Genomic DNA, 24,823 nt, shown 5'->3' with positions numbered 1-24,823 from the left:
GCCCCATCCGAGGACACCCCCTGACAGGGCCAAACAGGAAGGATATAACCCCACCCACTTTGCCAAAGCACAATCTATCAGAGCGTGGCAGGTCAAACAGTCCTCCAGGACTGTTCTAAGGTATGGCCTGTTCGAGTTGGTTGGGAGAACGGAGCGGGTTGTAGTCTGTGTCGATTTTCAAGACAGATAAGTTACCTACGTGACCCAGTGGGTCCTCTATCGGAATGGGAGAGGAATCATCTGTTGCAAAGCTGCTCATCATGTGCATCTCCACATCCGTATCCAAGTCTGTAGACAAAATCTGCGGGCTTGTGTCTAGAGCGAGCGGTTCCGGGACAGGGATTTGAGTGGGGGCGAGGGTAATGGAAATGTTTGCGTCCTCTCGAATTTGATGAATTTCGGCGGACTTGGTTTCCAATGATTTTACGCCTAGTCATGCTGACTTATCCTTGTCATCCTTGTCAGATTTCTTACGATGTAGTACATCTCTTATCAGAGCTTCTAGATCATTTCTGTTACCGTTTAGATCATTGAACACTTTGTTGCCCCTGTTATCCTTAGGTCCTGACCCTTTGTGAGAGTTAGGCGCAGGGGCATTTCGGCTAGGTTGATCTCTACGGGGGACCTGTTAGATTGGGGAGGTTCCTCGTAGCTATTGTTACGGCGGTGGTTGTCGGGGTGGTGGTTACATGGTAGCCACCCCCTTTGATCGTCATCGTTTACCCCACATGTCCCCGATGCAGCACCTTCTAATTCGAGTGATCGTTTACGCCTAACCTCGAAATTCGAGGGGTCCGGGCTCTTAGCCCAGCTTGCTTCAAAAGCAGTGCTTGCAAGTTCTCGGAGCGTAGAGATTGGCAACCCAACGTGAGCAGTAGGGCCCAAGTAGTTAATGAAGTTGGGAGACATGTTTGACAGGAACAGTTGTTTAAATGGCAATAGATCTTCCATTCCGGTTTCAGTGAGCATGCCAAAGTAAGCTGAACAAAGCCGGTGATAGTAGGCTTGTGGATGTTCATTTCGAGGTTGTCAGCTATTGTTATCCAACGAGCTATCGTGTTTGCGAGTCGCGGAACCACTGAATTCTATTTTCAAAACCGTGGCAAGCATAGTCATTTTGCACGTGTTGCTCTTGTACACGGATGAACCATGTCACGTGTCTGTTGGACGTTCGCTTCAAAAGGTAGAGCCTGTCTGCATTCGTAGCATTTGGGTAGCTATCCAAGGCGTCCTCTATGTCTGCTAAGAATGTCTCAGTGTCGTTTGGCTTTCCCGGAACGGGGTCAAAGAGGCGTACGTTTTTGACGATTTTGTCAAAGCGATCATCTGTCGCAATGTCTGCGTTTTTCTCGCTTATGGCATCGAAATCTAACATTTCCAGCCCCTTGGTATAGTTAGGATTTGCATCGTTGCTGAGGTCAGCGATCAATCTTTCCATGAGTGAAGGTCCACTGATTGGAGGGGAAATGGGTGGAAACCCATTTGATGGATTGCTCATTGTTATGATTATCAGTTATTTCAATTTACGTAATGTTTGGGTTTTTGAGTTGGAGGCTGCAAACACAATTTAACTCAGTTTGTAAACATCAATGAATCATCAAGACTGGGTCAGTAATGTGATTTGGTTATTACTGAACTTGCCAAGCAGATTTAATTGATTAAATCGATTTGAATGATAAATCTAACCTGTATAGGCTATTTGGGAATTTTTACTTTAATTCACCTGAAAGAGTTGCTATCTCTAAGTTAACATTGAAAAGTTGAACTATGTCTCATTGGTGTCTCATATGTCATCCATAGTGACAGGACAAAGGAATTTGTCTGTGGCCTGAGATTTACAAGGGGCGTGGGGGCAATAAATCCCCCCACGTCTTCAGACCCACAGATCTCTCCTCCTCTGTTGTGGTTGAGAGAGATAATCTGTAGGGTTGTGGTCTCCTGTAACCTGACCTGATCAAGACAGTCATGACACATCCCAATGTTTCACATTCTCTTTCCTCCGTTTACTCTAAAGTTGTGCCATACACTAGGGAGAGTGGGGTAAATTTAGCATTTTTTTTTACATTCAGCATCACCACGTCAAGGGAAGTATAGTATTCTTATAACATAGACATCTTTCAAGATGTTGAGATAATCTAGCTAATTTGTCGGAAAGTTCTCTGCATTTGAGGCTACTAAGCCCATGAAACTGGTCCTTGAAATTGTTTAATGTTTAGCAAGCTCAGACTCCATGTCTTCAGATAAGACCTTGTGTTCCTCTGTTCCTCTGTCATAGCCTCTCTTTCACACAGGTACATGTTGGTTTTCTTTTTGTCAATGTACATATCAGTGTCATTCAGTCTATTTATTCATCCTTGCTGCTGCTCCAATGGACTTCTTCTTCTCTCACTTCCTTGGCTGCTCTCTCAAGAACCTCAAGGAAGGCTAGGCCCCTGCTGGTTTTACGTTTGTATACACGGGGCATGATGATGTCTGCTCTGTAACATTAAAAATGCACTTGAGTTCATATGTATGACACATTGCAAAAATACTAGGCATAAAACCAACAAAATGTCATCATCATTTGTATAGGCCATTGGCTCAACTTACTCTAATGCAGATATTTTGACTATATTAGCCCACACAGCTGCAAGGATGCACTTTCATGCTAGGCTTAGAACCTCATATTGTATCCTATAGAGACCCCAACTGATGTATAAAACAATCTTAAAACGATTTACTTTGGTTTAGATACAAGCATCATGAAACCTATAACAATAAATTAATTTGACTTTGAAAATCAGTTTTTTGGACCTACCTTGCTTACCACTTTTTCCATGTGGTTTCTTCCTTCACAGACACCCTGAAATGATGACCTCTTCCTAAATCTTTGATCACATGATTCATTTTGTGGATGGTTTCCTAGAAACAAGTGGTGGCTCAACTAACCCTTTGGCTCAACAAAGCCTACTCTCCCCTATGGTTCTGCTGGACCTGAGCTCCCCAAAAAAAGATACAAACAGATGGTAACAGCAAAAGAAAAACAAAAAGATGTAAAAAGAGAATGTTTCCAGGTAAATTGATTGATTGGACTTACTGTAAATACAGTGCCTTCAGAAAGTATTCGCACCCCTTGACTTTTCCCACATTTTGTTTTGTTAAAGCCTGAATTTAAAATAGATTAAATTTGATTTTTTTTGTCACTAGTTTATACACAATTTCAAAATGTTTACAAATGAGCAAGGAAAAACTGAAATGTCTTCAGTTAACAAATATTCAACCCCTTTGTTATGGCAAGCCTAAAGAAGTTCAGGAGTACACATTTGCTTAACAAGTCACATAATAAGTTGCATGGACACAATAAGTGTTTAACATGATTTTGGAATGACTACCTCATCTCTGTACCCCACACATACAATTATCTGTAAGGTCCCTCAGTCGAGCAATGAATTTCGAACACAGATTCAACCACAAAGACCAGGGAGGTTTTCCAATGCCTCGCGAAGAAGGGCACCTATTGGTAGATGGGTAAAAAATAAAAAAGCAGACATTTAAGGTCCCTTTGAGCATGGTGAAGTTAATTACACTTTGGATGGAGTATTAATACACCCAGTCACTGCAAAGATACAGGCGTCCTTCCTTACTCAGTTGCTGGAGAGGAAGGAAACTGCTTAAGGATTTCACCATGAAGCCATTGGTGACTTTAAAAAAGTTACAGAGTTTATTGGCTGACATAGGAGAAAACTGAGGATGGATATACATCATTGTAATTACCGCACAACACTAACCTAATTGACAGAGTGAAAAGAAGGAAGCTTGTACAGAATAAAAATATTCTAAAACATGCACCTAAAGTAATATTGCAAAAAGTGTTATGTTAGGGGGCAAATCCATTACAACACATTACTGAGTACCACTCTCCATTTTTTCAGGATAAAAAATAAACGGAATGGCAAAATCCTAGAGGAAAACCTGGTGCAGTCTGTTTGCCACCAGACACTGGGAGATGAATTCACCTTTCAGCAGGACAATAACCTAAAACACAAGGACAAATATACACTGCAGTTGCTTACCAAGATGACCCTGAATATTCCTGAGTGGCCGAGTTACTGTTTTGACTTAAATCTATGGCAAGACCTGACAAATTGTTGTCTAGCAATGATCAACAACCAATTTGAAAAAGCTTGAATATTTTTTTTTATTTTGCAAATATTGTACAATCCAGGTGTGCAAAGCTCTTAGAGACTTACCCAGAAAGACTCACATCTGTAACCAATGCCAAAAGTGCTTCTACAAGGTATTGCATTCTTATATAATGAGATATTTCTCTATTTAATTTTCTATAAATTTGCTAAAAAAATCTAGAAACATGTTTTCCCTTTGTCATTATGGGTTTTTGTGTGTAGAAAAAAATCAATTTAATCCATTTTGAATTCAGGTTGTAACACAACATGGAATAAGTCAAGGGGTATGAATACTTTCTGAAAGTACTGTTCTAGACACCCAAAGCACTTTAATAGTATGGGGAAGCTTACCTCATACAACAGCAATGTGTAGCACCCACTTGGGTTACGCATAGCAACCAATTTGCACTAGAACACTCACCACACCACACACGCTGGAGAGTTAGGAATTAGATTATGTCTCCATCACTGCCCTTGGGCATTTATCTTAAGACTAGAGGGAAGAGAGCTCCATACTGGCCATCTAACACCACTTTCCAGCAACATCTGTTCTCCCATCCAAGGACTGATCAGGACTGACCCTGCTTAGATTCAGAGGCAAGCCAGCAGTGGAATGCAGGGTGTTATGCTGCTGGAATGTTCCTGCCCGGCATTCAAGTTCCTTCCTTCTGGAACGGTTGGATGAGCTAATCATATCTCTGAAATGTAGGACAAGTGGAGGCTGTTGAAAGGATTCGTTTTTTGGAATTGAAAGCTCACGATGAAAACTTTGGAACCGGGTCAAGTGTTCAGCAATCCTTGTTAAAAGATATTTGGCGTTACAAGATAATCCACATTGCTTTTAGAATTTCTTAGTCTGAACTGTGTTGATTTTAATTTTCCACTTAGTGTTACCCAACAAGTCCTCAACACTATTTTACGTTCCATGGCAAACTGCACTACATGTTGAATTTCACTAGGGGGAACCATTAAGTAGATTCACATGACGCTTACCTATGTGCTTTTTCCAGTTATAAAGTTTTCAGCAGGGCCGGCTCCAGGCATAAGCCACATAAGTGGCCCACATTTACTGGTGAGAGTTAGAATAGTAGAATACACAAGGTGCAATTTCGAAAATGTGTTGCGCATCACCAGTTTTATCTTGTTATGTCAGTCACTGACAGTCACTCAATTAGCCATGGTCACAGATACCTTTAAAAAAAAAAGGTAGGGGAGTAGGTCAGAAAACCAGTTAGTATCTGGTGCCTCATGCAGCGCAACACAACTCCTTCGCATAGAGTTGATCAGGCTGATGATTGTGGCCTGTGGAATGTTGTCCCACTTCTCTTCAATGGATGTACAAAGTTGCTTGATATTGGCGGGAACTGGAACATGCTGTTGTACCCATTGATGCAGAGCATCCCAAACATGCTCAATGGATGACATGTCTGATGAGTTTTCAGGCCATGGAAGAACTGGGACATTTTCAGCTTCCAGGAATTGAAAACAGATCCTTGCCACATGGGGCCATACATTATCATGCTGAAACATGAGGTGATAGCAGCAGATGAATGGCACAACAATGGGCCTTGGGATCTCATCACGGTGTCTGCATTAAAATTGCCATTGATAAAATGCAGTTGTGTTTGTTGTCCGTAGCTTATGCCTGCCTATTCCGTAACCCCAACGCCACACAATTTGAGAGAAATGCTGTTTTTGTGCATATGGAACATTTCTGGGATCTTTCAGCTCATGAAACATGGGACCAACACTTTACATGTTGCGTTTATATTTTTGTTCTGTGTAGTAATCATGGCAGAATACCAGCCGGGCATGCAGGGGTCCCCATTGATTTTTTTAGTCACTCTCACTCAGATATCATTAACATGGCATACATCTTTGCAAATGTGTATAATTACAGGAAATTAGCTTTAAAACTGCACACATTTCCCTCCACCACACTGCAAAATTGGTAGAATTGCATGAAAAAAAAATGTCTCTTTGCACCATGTCAAAAAGTGTAGAATTGCAGAAACTTTGCTTTAAAGCTGCAACATTTTCTCTACTCCCCATGGTAAAATGAGTAGAATTGCAAGAAATGTACTTTAAAACATATTTTTTTAAATCTCCACTGTCAAGAGGGTGGCCAATCAAATGTTTTCCCTGTGAGGTGGGGGGGCCCCCAACCAAATATGGCCGGCTCTGGTTTTTACTCTAGACATTGAATACATGCAGATTCAAATCTCATTTTACAGTAATGGTGTGAATGAAATAGTTGTAAATGGCATACAATCGCTGAGTCTTCATTTCCTCTGATAAGCACAGCATTTTACTGAACGTTTGGTCTCCCTCTCTCTGTACAGTGTTCCATCAGGGCCTAGGATGCTGGAAGAACAGAGTATGTGTAATGCCCTGTTGCTCCACCTCCTGAGACATCAATCTGTTGTCTTTATCTGTCCCCCGGACCTTCCACACCCACCTCCTAGCCAGGACACCCCATCACCATCCCCACCCCTCGCAGCCCTGTCCCATTTTGAGGTGAGACATGATAATGAATTCCTTTCTCCACAGTGATTTGTACTGTACATCTCTCCTTGGCGTCTGAGGATAGGCTTACAGAGGTTCATAATGTTTTCACTAAATTAACAATAGCCCTGACTCTGACCTTAAACCTTCAAATGCTGTTATCTTTAAGAAATGACAGGATATCCTGCCTCCCCTGACCCCTGTCTGACAGGTGATGGGTTTCATTATGCATCATCCCACACCAGTGAACTCTGTTTACTTTGCAACAATAGATAATATCATACAGTATTATGGCATATTTCCACCTGAAACTTACCCCATTGTTTTACCATAAAGGCTCAACCTTTTGTGTTTCCACCTCCACGGCCCAGCTCCAGTGTCTCACAGGGCCATGGCCTCAGTGGACCTGCTCTGACTTAGGGCCAAGGCCAGGCCACTGGTACTTTTCAGTTTGCATTTACTTAACAATGGCTAAGCAACTCACAAAGGGGTGGCAGGTAGCCTAGTGGTTAGAGTGTGATGATGATGACTAGTAACCGAAAGGTTGCAAGATCGAATCCCTGAGCTGACAAGGTAAAAATCTGTCGTTCTACCCCTGAACGAGGCAGTTAACCCACTGTTCCTAGGCTGTCATTGAAAATACAAATTTGTTCTTAACTGACTTGCCTAGTTAAATAAAGGTAAAAAAGCAACTGTCTTGATAATGCAGAGGTTGTTTATTCTGCTCGCCCCAAGTCTTTAGTGTCACACTCCTGATGGAAACAAAACCATTAGAGCTGACATTAACATAAACACTGGTGTGGGGTAAGTATTGGTTGGAAATTCCCCATGTAAGTCACATGCCATTGGTGCTTATACAGAACAAACTAAACATCTCCAATAGTATGTTTACATAGTAATCAAGCATCGTATAGTGTGCTGTGTCATGTACGGTAAGAGGACATTTCAGGGAGTAATGTGTCATTATAGTCCCGGCTGCAGGAGAGACTGGGGGGTCCTCCCAGCATCTCTCGGTCAGAGGAGAGTAACAGTGTGGGAAGGTTTGACGGAGACAGCACCACGTCAGAGACAGGAAGTCTTACTACCAACACACCTAGAAAGGCATGGACGCCATCTAACCTGAACAGGTACAGTCCCCTGCATAGTATCACCTGGACGTCTCTGAAAGAGCCCATATGAGAGCCATTTGAGAGATGGAATAATATGAAAGTGTAGAGCAAGAACAAAAGTGGTTTTATATTGAGAATGTCTACACAAGGTAAACATACAGTGTACTCGTGATGTACAACATTCCTTTCTAAATGGCCATGCCAGGTATGTGCACTTATGCAGTAATATATGGAACAATCATGCCACATTCTCTGTTCATTTTTCTGGATAATTCGGTCACACATCTTTACAAGCTGTGTCACACCTCTTAGAACATATCATTTCTCTGCTTACATCATGTACTTGTCACTTGTCAGCTGAATGTAAAACATTGTTATTAGCAATAACTGTAAACAAGCATTTCTGAACTTTGACCTTACCTCAATGCACACTACGAAGCATTTATATATTTTTATAATCCTTTTATGAACTTTGGTAATTGGTATTGCAAAAGCTTCAGCTACTCTTCCTGGTGTCCACACAAAACATGAAACATGACATAATACAGAATATTAATAGACAAAAACAGCTCAAAGACAGAACTACATCAATAAAAATTAAATAAATTAAAAGGCACATGTAGCCTACATATCAATACATACACACAAACTATCTAGGTCAAATAGGGGAGGGGCGTTGTGCTGTGAGGTGTTTCTTTATCTGTTTTTGAAACCAGGTTTTCTGTTCATTTGAGCATCTCTTTATTATGGACAGACCTCTCCCCGTCTTTACAGCCATTGAATATATACATTTTTGACCATGACAGTTTACAATCAAGGTAATGCCAAGTAATTTATTATCCTCAATTTGTTCAACAGCCACACCATACATTACTAGAATCAGCTGAGGTCTAGAAGTGAAATCAAATCAAATCACAAATATTTGTCACATGCGCCGAATATAACAGGTGTAGACTATACCGTGAAATGCTTGCTTACTGAAGTCCTCAAATGGAATCATAAATTATTATTTGTATTATTATTTATATATATAAATAGGACATTAATAGGACAGCAAAAGGCGTAATGCTCGCTCACCAGGACGTTTCAGGCTTCATTGACCTTCAGATTCTTTTAAACTTGTCTAATAAAAGTAGGATTTTTTATTGGGTGAGCGTTAATAAAAATAGTCTCTGCCTCACTATTGGAAAGTGTAGAAAAGTGGAAAATTACTAATTAGTTCCTAAGAAAAATATACATAATACAGCCATCTGTTTCAACGTAAGGTTTCCTCACCGAACTGAAGAGGCCTTGCCCCTTAGCAAGTGGAAACATCTATTTTGGAGACTTGGATGTGGGTGCGAAGTATTTTGGATGCAGTGAGAAAGGTTCATTGATTATATTTTTTATTTCTTTCCCCATGGCTCTGCATGTGACTCCTAGGTTATTATTAGCTATGAGCGATTTAGTGCATGTGTGTGAGAGCGGTGTAAGAGCTAGTAGGAAAGAGAGTGAGACCTTGCTGTGTGTTTCTGCATGTATGAGAGAGAAACTGAGGTAGTCTTTCAGTTTCTCTCTCACACTCCCTCTCTCTCTCACTCCCCCTCTCTCTCTCTCTAACTCTCCTCTCTCGGCTTTCTCTCTCAATCCCCCTGTCTCGCTCTCTCTCACTCCTCCGCTCTCTATCTTGCTCTCTCACTCACCCACCCACTCTCTCTCTCTCATTCACTCCCCACCCGTCTCTCTCTCACTCCAACTCTCTTGTTGACATACATTGTGAATGGATACAGAGAAGGACCACGGTTCAGTGCCCTCTCACTGAGGTCTTATAATGGTACGATCTGATGGAAGCTTTACTCTTCACATAGCTCCTTGTAATGCTCTATTATTCCTGTTGTAAATCAAAGAAAGCTTTATTTAGACAACCGGTATGTACAATTCAATGTACTACACCAGCGAAGGTTCACTGATGGTTCACCTCTCAACTTGTGCCAATGTCTGAAAGTATTCACTGAAATCATGTTAGTCTCACAGTTCTGTTTTGAAAAGTACTATTCATATATTTAGTTTATTCCCAGTCATCAAGGATATTTGATATATTCCTTAAATCAAATCAAATATATTTGTCACATTCTTCATAACTACAGGTGTAGAATAACAGTGAAATGCTCACTTACGGGTTATTCCCAACAATGCAGAGAGAGAAAAACAGAAATAATAGAAAAATAATAACACGAGGAATAAATACACAATGAGTAACGATAACCTGGCTATATGCAGGGGTACTAGGTAATTGAGGTACTGTACAAAAAAATCTAAGTAGTGAAACAATAAAAAAGCTATAATTTATACTGTAGATAAAACTATACTAAATATATTCACATCACCAAATAATTGATTAAAACACACTGTTTTGCAATGAAGGTCTACAGTACAGCACTCTCTGGGGTCTTCTGGAGGATGTCCTCCAACCTATCAGAGCTCTTGCAGGATGAATTTACATGTTATCCAACCAATCAAAGGATGAGAGAATGAATCTAGTACTGAAAGCATAGGCTACAGCTAGCTAGCACTGCAGTGCATAAAATGTGGTGAGTAGTTGACTCAAAGAGAGAGCTGACGTCTTCTCTGAGGAAGACGTCAGCTTGATGTTGAAATGTCAGTCACCTGTTTGCATTCTGTACAATGGATTACAGTGAGCATAAAGGAATCAATCTTTACCTTTTTTTTGTTGAGTGCTCCAACTCCTTTTTACCTCAAATGAGTAATTTTGGAAAATGTTCTTGGCAAGCCATTCTCACAATAGTTGAACAGTTTTTAACAAATTAATTGACTGAAAAATGAGACAGAGAGAGATTGTGTTTAATTTTTTCACTTTTATGTAACGTTACTGCGGTTGTGGATGCAGCTAGCTAGTTGAGCCTACTCAAACACCCGGCTCGAAGAGAGAGGGATGCTATCTTAGCTAGCTAGGTCTGGATATCCAACACTGGAACTCTTCCAAGTCAAGGTAAGCTTTTGGTTTTATTAATTTGTTGCCACTGGGGCCTGCCAGTGTAACTGCTAAACTGCTTGCTGTACACTGTACCGCATGATTGTAGCGGGTTTACTAATGCATTAGAATCTAGTAGCTATGTTAGCTAACATGGTGACAATGATGTAGGTTGTGTGTTGCGGTTAGCGGTTATGGTACGAAGGTTTGGCTTGGAAAGTTTTTTTAGCCTGGTCACAGCTATTGTGTTGTGCACTGACGTTCACAAGCAAAGGGAAATGGTGAGAGGAGAATAGCGCGTAGATGCGAGAAGGAATTGTACAACGAGCAAAGTGATCATGCTGTTTGTATGTGGCTGCTTTGAAAGTGAACTGTGTTTGTTACGACTTTTACTTCCTCTAGATAGTCAAGTTTGATCGTCTTCTCTTTACCCCTGATCATTCAGCTAATTCCATTGAAAAACTTTTCTTAGACGGAAGCAAACAGAACAAAAACGGGGATAAACAAACCTGAATTTGTCCAATAGACACTTTCATTTGCAACTTTTTTGACAAATGATTACACCCTAGATCAGCTAGATGCAGGCAAGAGTGTGCAAGGCGGTATTGAATGTGTCACTGTCTGTCACCTTGATTACTCAAGTTTTTTCTCTCTGAAAGTATTCAGACCCCTTACAGCCTTATTCTAAAATAGATAAAATAAAACATTTTCCTCATCAATCTACACACAATACCCCATAATGACAAAGCAAAAAGAGGTTTTTAGATTGTTTTTGCAAAAAAACAACAGAAATACCTTATTTGCATAATTATTCAGAAACTCTGCTATGAAATTCAATTGATTGAACTATATAAGGGCCCACAGTTGACAGTGTATGTCAGAGCAAAAACCAAGCCACAAGGTCGAAGGAATTGTTAGTTGAGCTCCGAGATAGGATTGTGACGAGGCACAAATCTGGGGAAGGGTACCTAAACATTTCTGAAGCACTGAAGGTTCCCAAGAACCCGATGGTCACTCGGACAGAGCTCCAGATTTCCTCTGTGGAGATGGGAGAACCTTCCAGAAGGAAAACCACCTCTGCAGCACTCCACCAATCAGGCCTTTTTGGTAGAGTGGCCAGACAGAAGCCACTCCTCTGTAAAAGGCACATGACAGCCCGCTTGGAGTTTACCAAAAAGCACCTTAAGTACTCTCAGACCATGAGAAACATGATTCTCTGGTCTGATGAAACCAAGGTTGAACTCTTAGGCCTGAATGCCAGGAAACCTGGAACCATCCCTACGGTGAAGCATGGTGGTGGCAGCATCATGCTTTGGGGATGTTTTTCAGCGGCAGGGACTGTGAGACTAGTCAGGATCGAGGGAAAGATGAACTGAGCATTGTACAGAGAGATCCTTTGATGAAAACCTGCTCCAAAGCGCTCAGGACCTCAGACTGGGGCGAAGGTTCGCCTTCCAACAGGACAACAACCTTAAGCACACAGCAGTAGCGGAGAGAACAGTCTATAACTTGGGTGGATGGAGTCTTCAACCATTTTTAGGGTCTTCCTCTGACACCACCTGATATAGAGGTCCTGGATGGCAGAGAGCTTGGCCCCTAGTAATGTACTGGGCCGAATGCGCTACCCTCTGTAGCGCCTTGCAGTCGGATGCCAAGCAGTTACCATACCAAGTGGCGATGCAGCCAGTAAAGATGGTCTCAATGGTGCAGCTGTATAACTTTTAGAGATGCTGAGGGCCCATGCCAAATATTTTCAGCCTTCTGAGGGGGAAGAGGCATTGTTGTGCCTTCTTCACGACTGTTTTGGTGTGTGGACCATAATAATTCCTTAGTGATGGGCTCCCGAGTGCCGCAGCGGTCTAAGGCACTGCATCTCAATGCTAGAGGCAACACTACAGACCTGGTTGGATTCCAGGCTGTATCACAACCGGCCGTGACCAGGAGTCCCATAGGGCGGCGCACAATTGGCCCAGTGTCATCCGGGTTAGGGGAGGGTTTGGCTGGGGGGGCTTTACTTGGCTCATCCCACTCTAGTGACTCCTTGTGGTGGGCCGGGTGCCTGCAGGCTGACTTCAGTAGTTAGTTAAACAATGTTTCCTCCGACACATTGGTGCGGCTGTCTTCCATGTTAAGCGGGTGGGTGTTAAGGAGCGCGGTTTGGCAGGACACATGACTCGTCCTTCACTTTTCTCGAGCCCGTTGGGGGAGTTGCAGCGATGAGACAAGATCGTAAATTGGATCGCAATTGGATATCACAGAATAAACATTTAAAATAATGAAGCACATTCATCCGCTTAACACGGGGTGTAGAGCCTAACTGGCTCTAAGCAACGAGTGAGTTTCAAGTTTGGGGAAGATAATTTTCACCATAAAATGCGCCTTTATAATAAAAGCATTACATGCATAATTGCATTTGCGGTCACTTTTGATAATGGTGTTTTCCCGCTAATGGAACATTTGCGCTTATAGCCAGCCGTCTGCCGTGTGCGCATTGCTACGCTTATAATGTGAAGAAATAGCCTAATCACATTTTAAGCTAAACATTCTGATCTGTTGTGGCAGCCTCGTTGGGTAAAAAATGTTTTTTTGATGCTAGTGGTTGTATTTAACTGTCCCAGACTATGTTTGGAATATTTATCTATGGCACAGAATAGAACATGTAAACTTTTGTACTATGGGTGGATTGACATAGGCTAGTGCTTCTGCTGTTCGTTAGGGCTTCTCATCTTTTTGGCTGACGAAAAATGAATGTGGATAGTTCTTTGTTGCAGGAATGAAATTCCTCTGTTTTAATACCCAATTAAAATTAAACACTCTGTCAATTCATAAGGATTTGTATGACCCTTATTTTATAAAAATGGACAGAGCCCAGTCTTAAAGTCAAACAGAAGCTTTTATTCACGAGAGTACTGCTCCTTACACATTTTACCACAGGTTATAAACTGAAAATGACGTCAGCGTTTTCTAAATGTTCTGTCTCTTCTTGACACTGGTAGAAAGGCTCTATAGTTCTCAAGCCTTCCCACCCCGCCTAGAGCCAAGGTCAGCCAGTGTAGATAAGCATTCTAGCCAGTCTGGCGATATAGTTCATTCATTTCTACCAAGGAACAGACAGTCATTGTTCTAATTCTTGATTATATTTACACACATTATATTCAGTACTAGGATTAAAAAGAAAATTCATACATATACAGTAACATAATAGTATTCTGATTAGTACATATACAGTAACATAATAGTATTCTGATTAGTCAGTCCTGATTGAAATGTATACATAATTAGTCATTATTAATAAAAATTCCCTTAACATTCTTCCAATATCTTCAATATGCACCTCGGAATTGGATAAGGACTTGTAGCCTGTGAGAAAGACCCGATCATGTGATGAAGAGCCAAGTGAGTGAGAGGTGCTCCGGAGCTGGCAACACTCAGGCAGAAGGGAACAACGGCATGGATTTTTTTAGGGTGCATTACGGCCACACAAAGGGGATGCCGCCGGGAAATTTGAGGCATTATCAATAGCTTGTCAAATTGTGAAAGAGAGACTGATGAAGTGTGTTCAGCCTGCTCAAAAAACAAAGCAAAGCTCATGCCTTTCAAGCTACTTTTTTCAAATCATCATTAGAGTCGCATCATGCAGCCTTATAATGTATTAAAAATCAAAACATAAAGCCCAACGTTTGTAGAACAACTAAAGTTACATTAATAACTCTAAATTAAGCATATAGGAGTACCTATTTCTTTGTTAACCGCTCCAAACAGAATAGCTGCATGTGAGCACTCCCTCAAATCATTTGGAGAAAATATCCTTTCTATTTTATTCAGCCTTGTTGAATTGTATTCTTCAAACTATAAAATAATGCCACGTAATTCTAACCAAATCTCATCTGCTAAATTAACTAGTGTAGCCCACAGTCATATGGCATAGCCAGATCAGGACCTAAAATAAGGACAACTCAGAGTATGCTATTCTGTTCTTCTGAAATAGATTACATTTTCTTATAATCATGTTTCTTTAGACCTGTCTAAAATAAATTAGGGATTTATTGTGAAGTTGTAGGTTATATTACATGGATTTATTCAACTTTTTAAAATGTAGATGTTACAAAGGTCTTCATCAGTGGCTTGTAGGCGATGTGTGGAAGCCAGGAGATGCTAAATGTGTATATGTTAATTAACGGTCAATTACCGTGAGACCAACAGTTATTTGCTTGACAATCACCGGCTGACAAAATTTTGGGACCGCCACAGCCCTAAATAAGGTCAATTGAAGTTGTGTGTGTTTGGGAAATCATGTGTATCAGAGGGTAACTGGACCATACTAGAACTCCCAGTGTCAGCAGTGGCCTCAATCCTTTGCCAGATAGCCTAAAGGAGGGGTATGTAAATAGATTTAGCCGCGAGCCGATTTTTGTCAGAGTGGATGGTTGGAGGGCCGGAACATAATTATAATAATTTATACACTGAAAATTGACCACAACTAAGCACAAAAAGAGCGTGTGTTTGAAAATAACAATAATTGTATACCTTGATTACATTGAGACATGATCACGTCTATTTTTTTATTCACAGAAGTGCTTGGGAACAGATTTCCTAAATTACACATATTTTTTGCTGAATTCCTGGTGATGTTAGTCTATTTTGACCTAAAATCCCCCCCAAAATTCACTCGCAGGCCGCCTAATTGCCGACCCCTGACCTAGATGCTCACTTGACATATGGTAGGGTCAACACAAAGAGTTCACCCTCCTTGTGCGTGTGTGTGGTGTGTGTGTTGGTTTGTGTGTTTGGTGTGTGGTGGTATGTGGGCATGGTCGGTGTGGGTAGCTACCCATGCTCCCAGACCACTGCCATCAGCCACCCTCTCTGGGCTGGTTGTGGATCAGGTTGTCAAAGGACAATTTAAAGCCAGACAACACCGTCTGGAACTAGCAGGAATGACTCAGAGCTGGTGTTTGTGCTTGTGTGTTTGTGTGTTTGTGCGTGTGTCTTACCTATTGGCAAAGGAGAGTCGGAAACAGTCAAGTTGATATCACCGAGGATTTTACAGATGCCTCTCATTACACTAGTGAGAGGGGCTTTGTAAATAGATAATATATCATCATGAGATACTTTATATTAAGGGATGATATTTGTTATAGAGCTGTATCCTAGTCATTTGCATAATGATGTTGTGTCTAGATATGTGGATCTCTTTGGCTTTTCAGTATGTAGTCTGAATCATATCTATCAAAGATCTTTAGGAGAATCCCTCTACACAGACTCTATATTATTAAATCCCTTCTGTCCCTTGTTATATTGCATTGAGGGTAGTACTCAGCAGGGAGTCTGACTGAGGGTCTGGGTAAGAGGCGTTGCTTTCTCTCTCTCTTTGACAGCCTCTGACCTACTTCCACCTGGGTTTCACAGCTTATAATGGTTTACCCTGAGCAGCATATCCAATTGCTAATTGCGCTCTGAGGCGAGTGGGCCATCCTTAGTGTGTGCGCATGCACGCTGTGTGTTTATGTGTGACTGGGTTGAGGGGGCAGTATATCAGATCAGTACTCGGCTAGTTGGTTAGTTAGTTGGTTGGAATTGGTTGAGTGTCCTAAATATTCTCCTGTGTTTTCTGCTTCAGCATCCCAGGAAAAAGTAATTGAGCTACAGTGCTTTGCGAGTAAAGACAGAATATTTACAGTGAATAAAACTTGTTTGGTTGCATGTTTAAAAATTGCAATGTTACACTGCATTCCTAAAAATGTAATTGTTTGTGTAATTACTGTCCTATTTTTAGATTAGGCTAGATGACTGTTCTTGAAAATTTTTGTAGGATGCTTTCAAGACATTCTAGTAGCATTTCTACAATGCATACAGTATCAGTCAAAAGTTTGGACACACCTACTCATTCAAGGGTTTTTCTTTATTTTTACTTTTTTCTACATTGTAGAATAATAGTGAAGACATTAAAAATATGAAATAACACATATGGAATCATTTAGTAACCAAAAAAGTGTTAAACAAATCCAAATATATATTTTATATTCTTCAAAGTAGCCACCCTTTGCCTTGATGACAGCTTTTTTACACTTTTGGCATTCTCTCAACCAGCTTCATGAGGAATGCTTTTCCAACAGTCTTGAAGGAGTTCCCACATATGCTGAGCACTTGTTGGCTGCTTTTCCTTCACTCTGCGGTCCAACTCAGCACAAACCATCTCAATTGGGTTGAGGTCAGGTGATTGTGGAAGTCAGGTCATCTGATGCAGCACCAGCATTCTCGTTCTTGGTCATATAGCCCTTACACAGCCTGGAGGTGTGTTTTGGGTCATTGTCCTGTTGATAACAAATGATAGTCCCACTAAGTGCAAATCAGATGGGATGGCATATCGCTGCAGAATGCTGTGGTAACCATTCTGGTTAAGTGTGCCTTGAATTCTAAATAAATCACAGACAGTGTCACTGGCAAAGTACCCCCACACCATTACACCATATCCTCCATGCTTCACGGTGGGAACCACACACGCGGAGATCATCTGTTCACCTACTCTGCGTCTCACAAAGACACAGCGGTTGGTAACCATTCTGGTTAAGTGTGCCTTGAATTCTAAATAAATCACAGACAGTGTCACTGGCAAAGTACCCCCACACCTTTACACCATATCCTCCATGCTTCACGGTGGGAACCACACACACGGAGATCATCTGTTCACCTACTCTTCGTCTCACAAAGACACGGCGGTTGGTAACCATTCTGGTTAAGTGTGCCTTGAATTCTAAATAAATCACAGACAGTGTCACTGGCAAAGTACCCCCACACCTTTACACCATATCCTCCATGCTTCACGGTGGGAACCACACACACGGAGATCATCTGTTCACCTACTCTTCGTCTCACAAAGACACGGCGGCGGGTGCGCCCAAAAATCTCACATTTGGACTCATCAGACCAAAGGACAGATTTCCACTGGTCTAATGTCCATTACTCATGTTTCTTGGCCCAAGCAGGTCTCTTCTTATTATTGGTGTCCTTTAGTAGTGGTTTCTTTGCAGCAATTCGACCATGAAGGCCTGATTCACACAGTCTCCTCTGAACAGTTGATGTTGAGATGTGTCTGTTACTTGAACTGTATGAAGCATGTATTTGGGCTACAATCTGAGGTGCAGTTAATTCTAATTCATTTATCCTCTGCAGCAGAGGTAACTCTGGGTCTTTCTTTCCTGGTGCTGTCCTCATGAGAGCCAGTTTCATCACAGGGCTTGATGGTTTTTGCGATTGCACTTGAAGAAACGTTCAAGTTCTTGAAATGCTCCGGATTGACTGATCTTCATGTCTTAAAGTAATGATGGACTGTTGTTTCTCTTTGCTTATTTTAGCTGTTTTTGCCATAATATGGACTTGGTCTTTTACCAAATAGGGCCATCTTCTGTATACCACCCCTACCTTGTCACAACACAACCGATTGGCTGAAACACAGGAAAGAAATTCCACTTTTAACAAGTCACACCTGTTCATTGAAATGCATTTCAGGTGACTACCTCATGAAGCTGGTTGAGAGAATGCCAAGAGTGTGCAAAGCTCTCATCAAGGCGAAGGGTGGCTACTTTGAAGAATCTAAAATATAAATGAGTAGGTTTGTCACGCCCTGACCTTAGAGAGCCTTTTTATGTCTCTATTTTGGTTTGGTCAAGGTGTGATTTGGGTGGGCATTCTATGTTCTTTATTTCTTTGTTTCTCGCCGAGTGTGGTTCCCAATCAGAGGCAGCTGTCTATCGTTGTCTCTGATTGGGTGTCATACTTAGGCAGCCCTTTTCCCTCCTGTGTGGGATCTTGTTATTTTATTTGTGTGCAGATAGTTTGCACAACGAAGCTGTTCGGTCGTTGTATTCTTTATTGTTTTGTCTTTTCTAAAGTTGCACTTCGTTAATAAATTATGTGGAACTCAAAGAACGCTGTGCCTTGGTCTCATCCTTCCGACAACACCCATTACAAGGTGTGTCCAAACTTTTGACTGGTACTGTATGTTTTGCTACTCAGTTGAGTTGAATGAGGTGAAGTTGCTGCTGCTAAATAAAATAAGTAGGCTAGACCGGGGTTGGTTGTCACGCTTTTTTATTTCTCAGCACCAGTATATCTTACCAGGCTTTTTTCAGTATTAATAGAAAGACCAAGGTATTGGTTTGAAATAGGGACATTTTTTTTATCCTCACATTTTATTCCAACATGGTGTTAGGGCTGGGCGATATGGCCAACATATTATATCATGGTAATTAAAAAATTGGACGGCATGACGGTATTTTTAATTTTTGAATTATAAAGGTTCGACATTTACTTAATGAGTAGTGAGTGATCCTTGGATGGCAACACATAAACTCAGCAAAAAAAGAAACGTCCCTTGTTCAGGAACCTGTCTTTCAAAGATACAGTGCCTTGCGAAAGTATTCGGCCCCCTTGAACTTTGCGACCTTTTGCCACATTTCAGGCTTCAAACATAAAGATATAAAACTGTATTTCTTTGTGAAGAATCAACAACAAGTGGGACACAATCATGAAGTGGAACGACATTTATTGGATATTTCAATTTTTTTTAACAAATCAAAAACTGAAAAATTGGGCGTGCAAAATTATTCAGCCCCTTTACTTTCAGTGCAGCAAACTCTCTCCAGAAGTTCAGTGAGGATCTCTGAATGATCCAATGTTGACCTAAATGACTAATGATGATAAATACAATCCACCTGTGTGTAATCAAGTCTCCGTATAAATGCACCTGCACTGTGATAGTCTCAGAGGTCCGTTAAAAGCGCAGAGAGCATCATGAAGAACAAGGAACACACCAGGCAGGTCCGAGATACTGTTGTGAAGAAGTTTAAAGCCGGATTTGGATACAAAAAGATTTCCCAAGCTTTAAACATTCCAATGAGCACTGTGCAAGCGATAATATTGAAATGGAAGGAGTATCAGACCACTGCAAATCTACCAAGACCTGGCCGTCACTCTAAACTTTCAGCTCATACAAGGAGAAGACTGATCAGAGATGCAGCCAAGAGGCCCATGATCACTCTGGATAAACTGCAGAGATCTACAGCTGAGGTGGGAGACTCTGTCCATAGGACACCAATCAGTCGTATATTGCACAAATCTGGCCTTTATGGAAGAGTGGCAAGAAGAAAGCCATTTCTTAAAGATATCCATAAAAAGTGTCTTTTAAAGTTTGCCACAAGCCACCTGGGAGACACACCAAACATGTGGAAGAAGGTGCTCTGGTCAGATGAAACCAAAATTGAACTTTTTGGCAACAATGCAAAACGTTATGTTTGGCGTAAAAGCAACACAGCTGAACACCATCCCCACTGTCAAACATGGTGGTGGCAGCATCATGGTTTGGGCCTGCTTTTCTTCAGCAGGGACAGGGAAGATGGTCAGCAGGGATGGGAAGATGGATGGAGCCAAATACAGGACCATTCTGGAAGAAAACCTGATGGAGTCTGCAAAAGACCTGAGACTAGGACGGAGATTTGTCTTCCAACAAGACAATGATCCAAAACATAAAGCAAAATCTACAATGGAATGGTTCAAAAATAAACATATCCAGGTGTTAGAATGGCCAAGTCAAAGTCCAGACCTGAATCCAATCGAGAATCTGTGGAAAGAACTGAAAACTGCTGTTCACAAATGCTCTCCATCCAACCTCACTGAGCTCGAGCTGTTTTGCAAGGAGGAATGGGAAAAAATTTCAGTCTCTCAATGTGCAAAACTGATAGAGACATACCCCAAGCGACTTACAGCTGTAATCGCAGCAAAAGGTGGCGCTACAAAGTATAAACTTAAGGGGGCTGAATAATTTTGCACGCCCAATTTTTCAGTTTTTGATTTGTTAAAAAAGTTTGAAATATCCAATAAATGTCGTTCCACTTCATGATTGTGTCCCACTTGTTGTTGATTCTTCACAAAAAAATACAGTTTTATATCTTTATGTTTGAAGCCTGAAATGTGGCAAAAGGTCGCAAAGTTCAAGGGGGCCGAATACTTTCGCAAGGCACTGTAATTCCTAAAAATCCATATAACTTCACAGATCTTCATTGTAAAGGGTTTAAACACTGTTTCCCATGCTTGTTCAATGAACCATAAACAATTTATGAACATGCACCTGTGGAACGGTTAAGACACTAACAGCTTACAGACGGTAGGCAATTAAGGTCACAGTTATGAAAACTTAGGACACTAAAGAGGCCTTTCTACTGACTCTGATAAACACCAATAGAAAGATGCCCAGGGTCCCTGCTCATCTGCGTGAGGAGGCATGAGGACTGCAGATGTGCCCAGGGCAATAAATTGCAATGTCCGTACTGTGATACGCCTAAGACAGCGCTACAGGGAGACAGGACGGACAGCTGATTGTCCTCGCAGTGGCAGACCACGTGTAACAACACCTGCACAGGATCGGTACATCCGAACATCACACCTGCGGGACAGGAATAGGATGGCAACAACAACTGCTCGAGTTACACCAGGAACGCACAATCCCTTCATCAGTGCTCAGACTGTCCGCAATAGGCTGAGAGAGGCTGGACTGAGGGCTTGTAGGCCTGTTGTAAGGCAGGTCCTTACCAGGCATCACCGGCAACAATGTCACCTATGGGCACAAACCCACCGTCGCTGGACCTGACAGGACTGGCAAAAAGTGCTCTTCACTGACGAGTCGCGGCTTTGTCTCACCAGGGGTGATGGTCGGATTCAAGTTTATCGTCGAAGGAATGAGTGTTACACCGAGGCCTGTACTCTGTAGCGGGATCGATTTGGAGATGGAGAGTCCGTCATGGTCTGGGGTGGTGTGTCACAGCATCATCGGACTGAGCTTGTTGTCATTGCAGGCAATCTCAATGCTGTGTGTTACTGGGAAGACATCCTCCTCCCTCATGTGGTACCCTTCCTGCAGGCTCATCCTGACATGATCCTCCAGCATGACAATGCCACCAGCCATACTGATCATTCTGTGTGTGATTTCCTGCAAGACAGGAATGTCAGTATTCTGCCATGGCCAGCGAAGAGCCCGGATCTCAATCCCATTGAGCACGTCTGGGACGTGTTGAATCGGAGGGTGAGGGCTAGGGCCATTCCCCCCAGAAATGTCCGGGAACTTGTAGGTGCAATGGTGGAAGAGAGGGGTAACATCTCACAGCAAGAACTGGTAAATCTGGTGCAGTCCATGAGGAGGAGATGCACTGAAAGTTCTTAATGCAGCTGGTGGCCACATCAGATACCGGCTGTTACTTTTGATTTTGACCCCCCCTTTGTTCAGGGACACATTATTCAATTTCTGTTAGTCACATGTCTGTGGAACTTGTTCAGTTTATGTCTCAGTAGTTGAATCTTGTTATGTTCATATAAATATTTACAAACGTTAAGTTTGCTGAAAATAAATGCAGTTGACAGTGAGAGAATGTTTCTTTTTTTGCTGAGTTAACATTCTACGTGATTTCAGTGAGTCTTTCTCCATTCTGATTGTTTTATACTGTTCAATTCAACTTCAACCAAAACAAATTTCAGCACTTTTATCATTTCTGCTTTTCCTGCACTCAATTGTAGTGGTGGAAAAAATACCCAATTGTCATACTTGAGTAAACGTAAAGATATGTTAATAGAAAATGACTAAAGTAAAAGTGAAATACTACTTGAGTAAAAGTCTAAAAGTATTTGGTTTTAAATATACTTATGTATCGAAAGTAAAAGTATAAATGATTTCAAATTCCTTATATTAAGCAAACCAGATGGCACCCTTGTCTTGTTTTTATATTATTTACGGTTGACCAGAAGCACACTCCCAACACTCAGACATAATTTACAAACAAAGTATTTGTGTTTAGTGAGTCCTCCAGATCAGAGGCAGTAGATGACCAGGGATGTTCTCTTGGCAAGTGTGTGAATTGGACCATTTTCCTGTCCTGCTAAGCATTCAAAATGTAATGAGTACTTTTAGGTGTCAGGGAAAATGTATGGAGTAAAAAGTACAGTATTTTCTTTAGGAATGTAGTGAAGTAAAAGTTGTCAAAAATAAAAATAGTAAAGTACAGATACAAAAAAAATGAAGTTTTTGAAGTATTACTTGAAATTATTTTTTACTTAAGTACTTTACACCATTGTTAAATTGAGATAATTTCCACACTGCCACGTATGGCTGCAGGATATGGCCAAATAATCTAGGATAATTTTTTAACCAAACGTTGCAATTACGATTTGACTTGCGAATTAGAGCAAAACTGTTGGAATCATGGAAATATAATGACTATTCAAATTATATAGTTCGAATATAATAGTGGACACAGTGTTGTTTGAGATGACAACGAATTAAAATGCCAGGGAGGAGTTATTGTGACAGGGTCCTTAGGGGACCCCAAAGGCTTTGGCTACATTGCATGTTTTCTCTTAGCTACTTCATGTAGCTAACATATTCTTGCTTTGCATATTCCTCTTTGATTTAGAAGATGCTGTTGCACAAACAACATGCTGATTTATATCTACACCATCACTGATATTATCAGGCTGTATTAGCTAGCTACGTTTGTTCTTACTCAGTACATGTATTAGCTAGCTAGCATTTAGCATTAGCGGCTAACAATTAGCGTCTCACAAGATGTATGGTAAATTGCTAAGAAAAGACAAACTAGCTGTTTGCTGATGTAAGAAACACAAACTAATATAGAACACCAGTGGATATATATTATGAAGCAAATTGAAAACAGCATTGTTGTCATCAACATTGTTGCATGTGCTGCATTGACCACGCAGACTGAACGCAAGTGTCTCGTGGTTGAGGATCATCAAGTGCGCTCCTTGAGTGAAAGGGGGCGTGGCTAGGTCTGTGTGGAAAGTGGCACAGAGACAAATCGCGGAGAGAGATGACTCAAGTAAACTATAACATTTGCCATTACACAAGGCGTATCATATTTAACAAACCAAACATTCAAATACCGGTATAGAAGGTAAAGTAAAAACCCAAACCGGTCCCTGCATCAATACCGGTATATCATAAAATACGGTATACTGCCTAACCCTACATGGCGTTATAAGCCATCAAACACACTCGGTCCACTTGTGACAACCAGACCCATCGTGGGGTTGGTTGTCAGTGTTTGCTAGTAGCTTCTTCCTGTTGTAATAGGAAATTAACAATATAGTATACAGTCTTAGAAATAGCCTTTCTTTGATTTAACCATATTCCTAACAAAATTCAGCATTTTATGCCTTGATAATAACATTACATTTTGAGTAAATTTGTCTGTGTGGGTGTGTGACAGAAAAAGAGGAAATGATGGGAGCTTTTTATAGCAGAAGCACAAAGGACCTTGGGATTTGTTGTATCCTAGCAGTGGCAGTGTCCCTGAACAATATGGTTACAATGGGTTGGATTGTGACAAGGGTATTTCCATGTAAAAGGCCCAATGAGCATGAACATAGCTCATTTGGTGTCAAATGAGCTAAGAGTCAAGACTATATATTTTATTTTATTTGCTAAGGCATACTAAGGCATTTTTCAACCGTTTTCTATCTTAAAAAATAGGAATAAGCAATGGCTTTTGATTTCAGGTCAAATGGATGGAAACAGATGGAAAAGGGGCCAGATTTTGCAGCTCTTTCAGAACATCAGCTATCTGGATTTGGGGGAGGCTTGGGCAAGTTGCTGTGGAGAGTGCAGAGCTGTTGAACGGGGTAGGGGTAGCCAGGTGGAAAGCATGGCCAGCTGTAGAAAAATGCTTATTGAAATTGTCAATTATCGTGGATTTATCGGTGGTGACAGTTTTTCCTAGCCTCAGTGCAGTGGGCAGCTGGGAGGAGGTGCTCTTCTCCATGGACTTTACAGTGTCCCAGAACTTTTTGGAGTTTGTGCTACAGGATGCAAATTTATGTTTGAAAAAAGCTAGCCTTTGCTTTCCTAACTGCCTGTGTATATTGGTTCCTAACTTCCCTGAAAAGTTGCATATCTTGGGGGCTATTCGATGCTAATGAAGCACGCCACAGGAAGCTTTTGTGCTGGTCAAGGGCAGACAGGTCTGGAGTGAACCGAGGGATACATCTGTTCCTGGTTCAACATTTTTGGA

The 24,823-nt window shown here is 41.3% G+C and overlaps 1 protein-coding gene across 1 annotated transcript in view; it reads left to right on the top strand.

The window, feature by feature from the left end:
- Window positions 1-24,823, top strand: part of LOC139408585 (uncharacterized) — a 41,060-nt gene that overhangs the window by 10,397 nt on the left and 5,840 nt on the right. Inside the window, exons 5-7 of the mRNA XM_071152690.1 lie at window positions 6,506-6,687; window positions 8,111-8,166; window positions 8,655-8,701. Of these exons, the coding sequence (XP_071008791.1) occupies window positions 6,506-6,687; window positions 8,111-8,166; window positions 8,655-8,701 (285 nt within the window). The remainder of the gene's footprint in view (window positions 1-6,505; window positions 6,688-8,110; window positions 8,167-8,654; window positions 8,702-24,823) is intronic.

This window comes from Oncorhynchus clarkii, chromosome 1 (genome assembly GCF_045791955.1).
Source record: "Oncorhynchus clarkii lewisi isolate Uvic-CL-2024 chromosome 1, UVic_Ocla_1.0, whole genome shotgun sequence".
NCBI classification, from domain to species: Eukaryota; Metazoa; Chordata; class Actinopteri; order Salmoniformes; family Salmonidae; genus Oncorhynchus; species Oncorhynchus clarkii.
The sequence above is the reverse complement of the archived record's forward strand: the minus strand, read 5'-3'. Positions and strand labels throughout refer to the sequence as shown.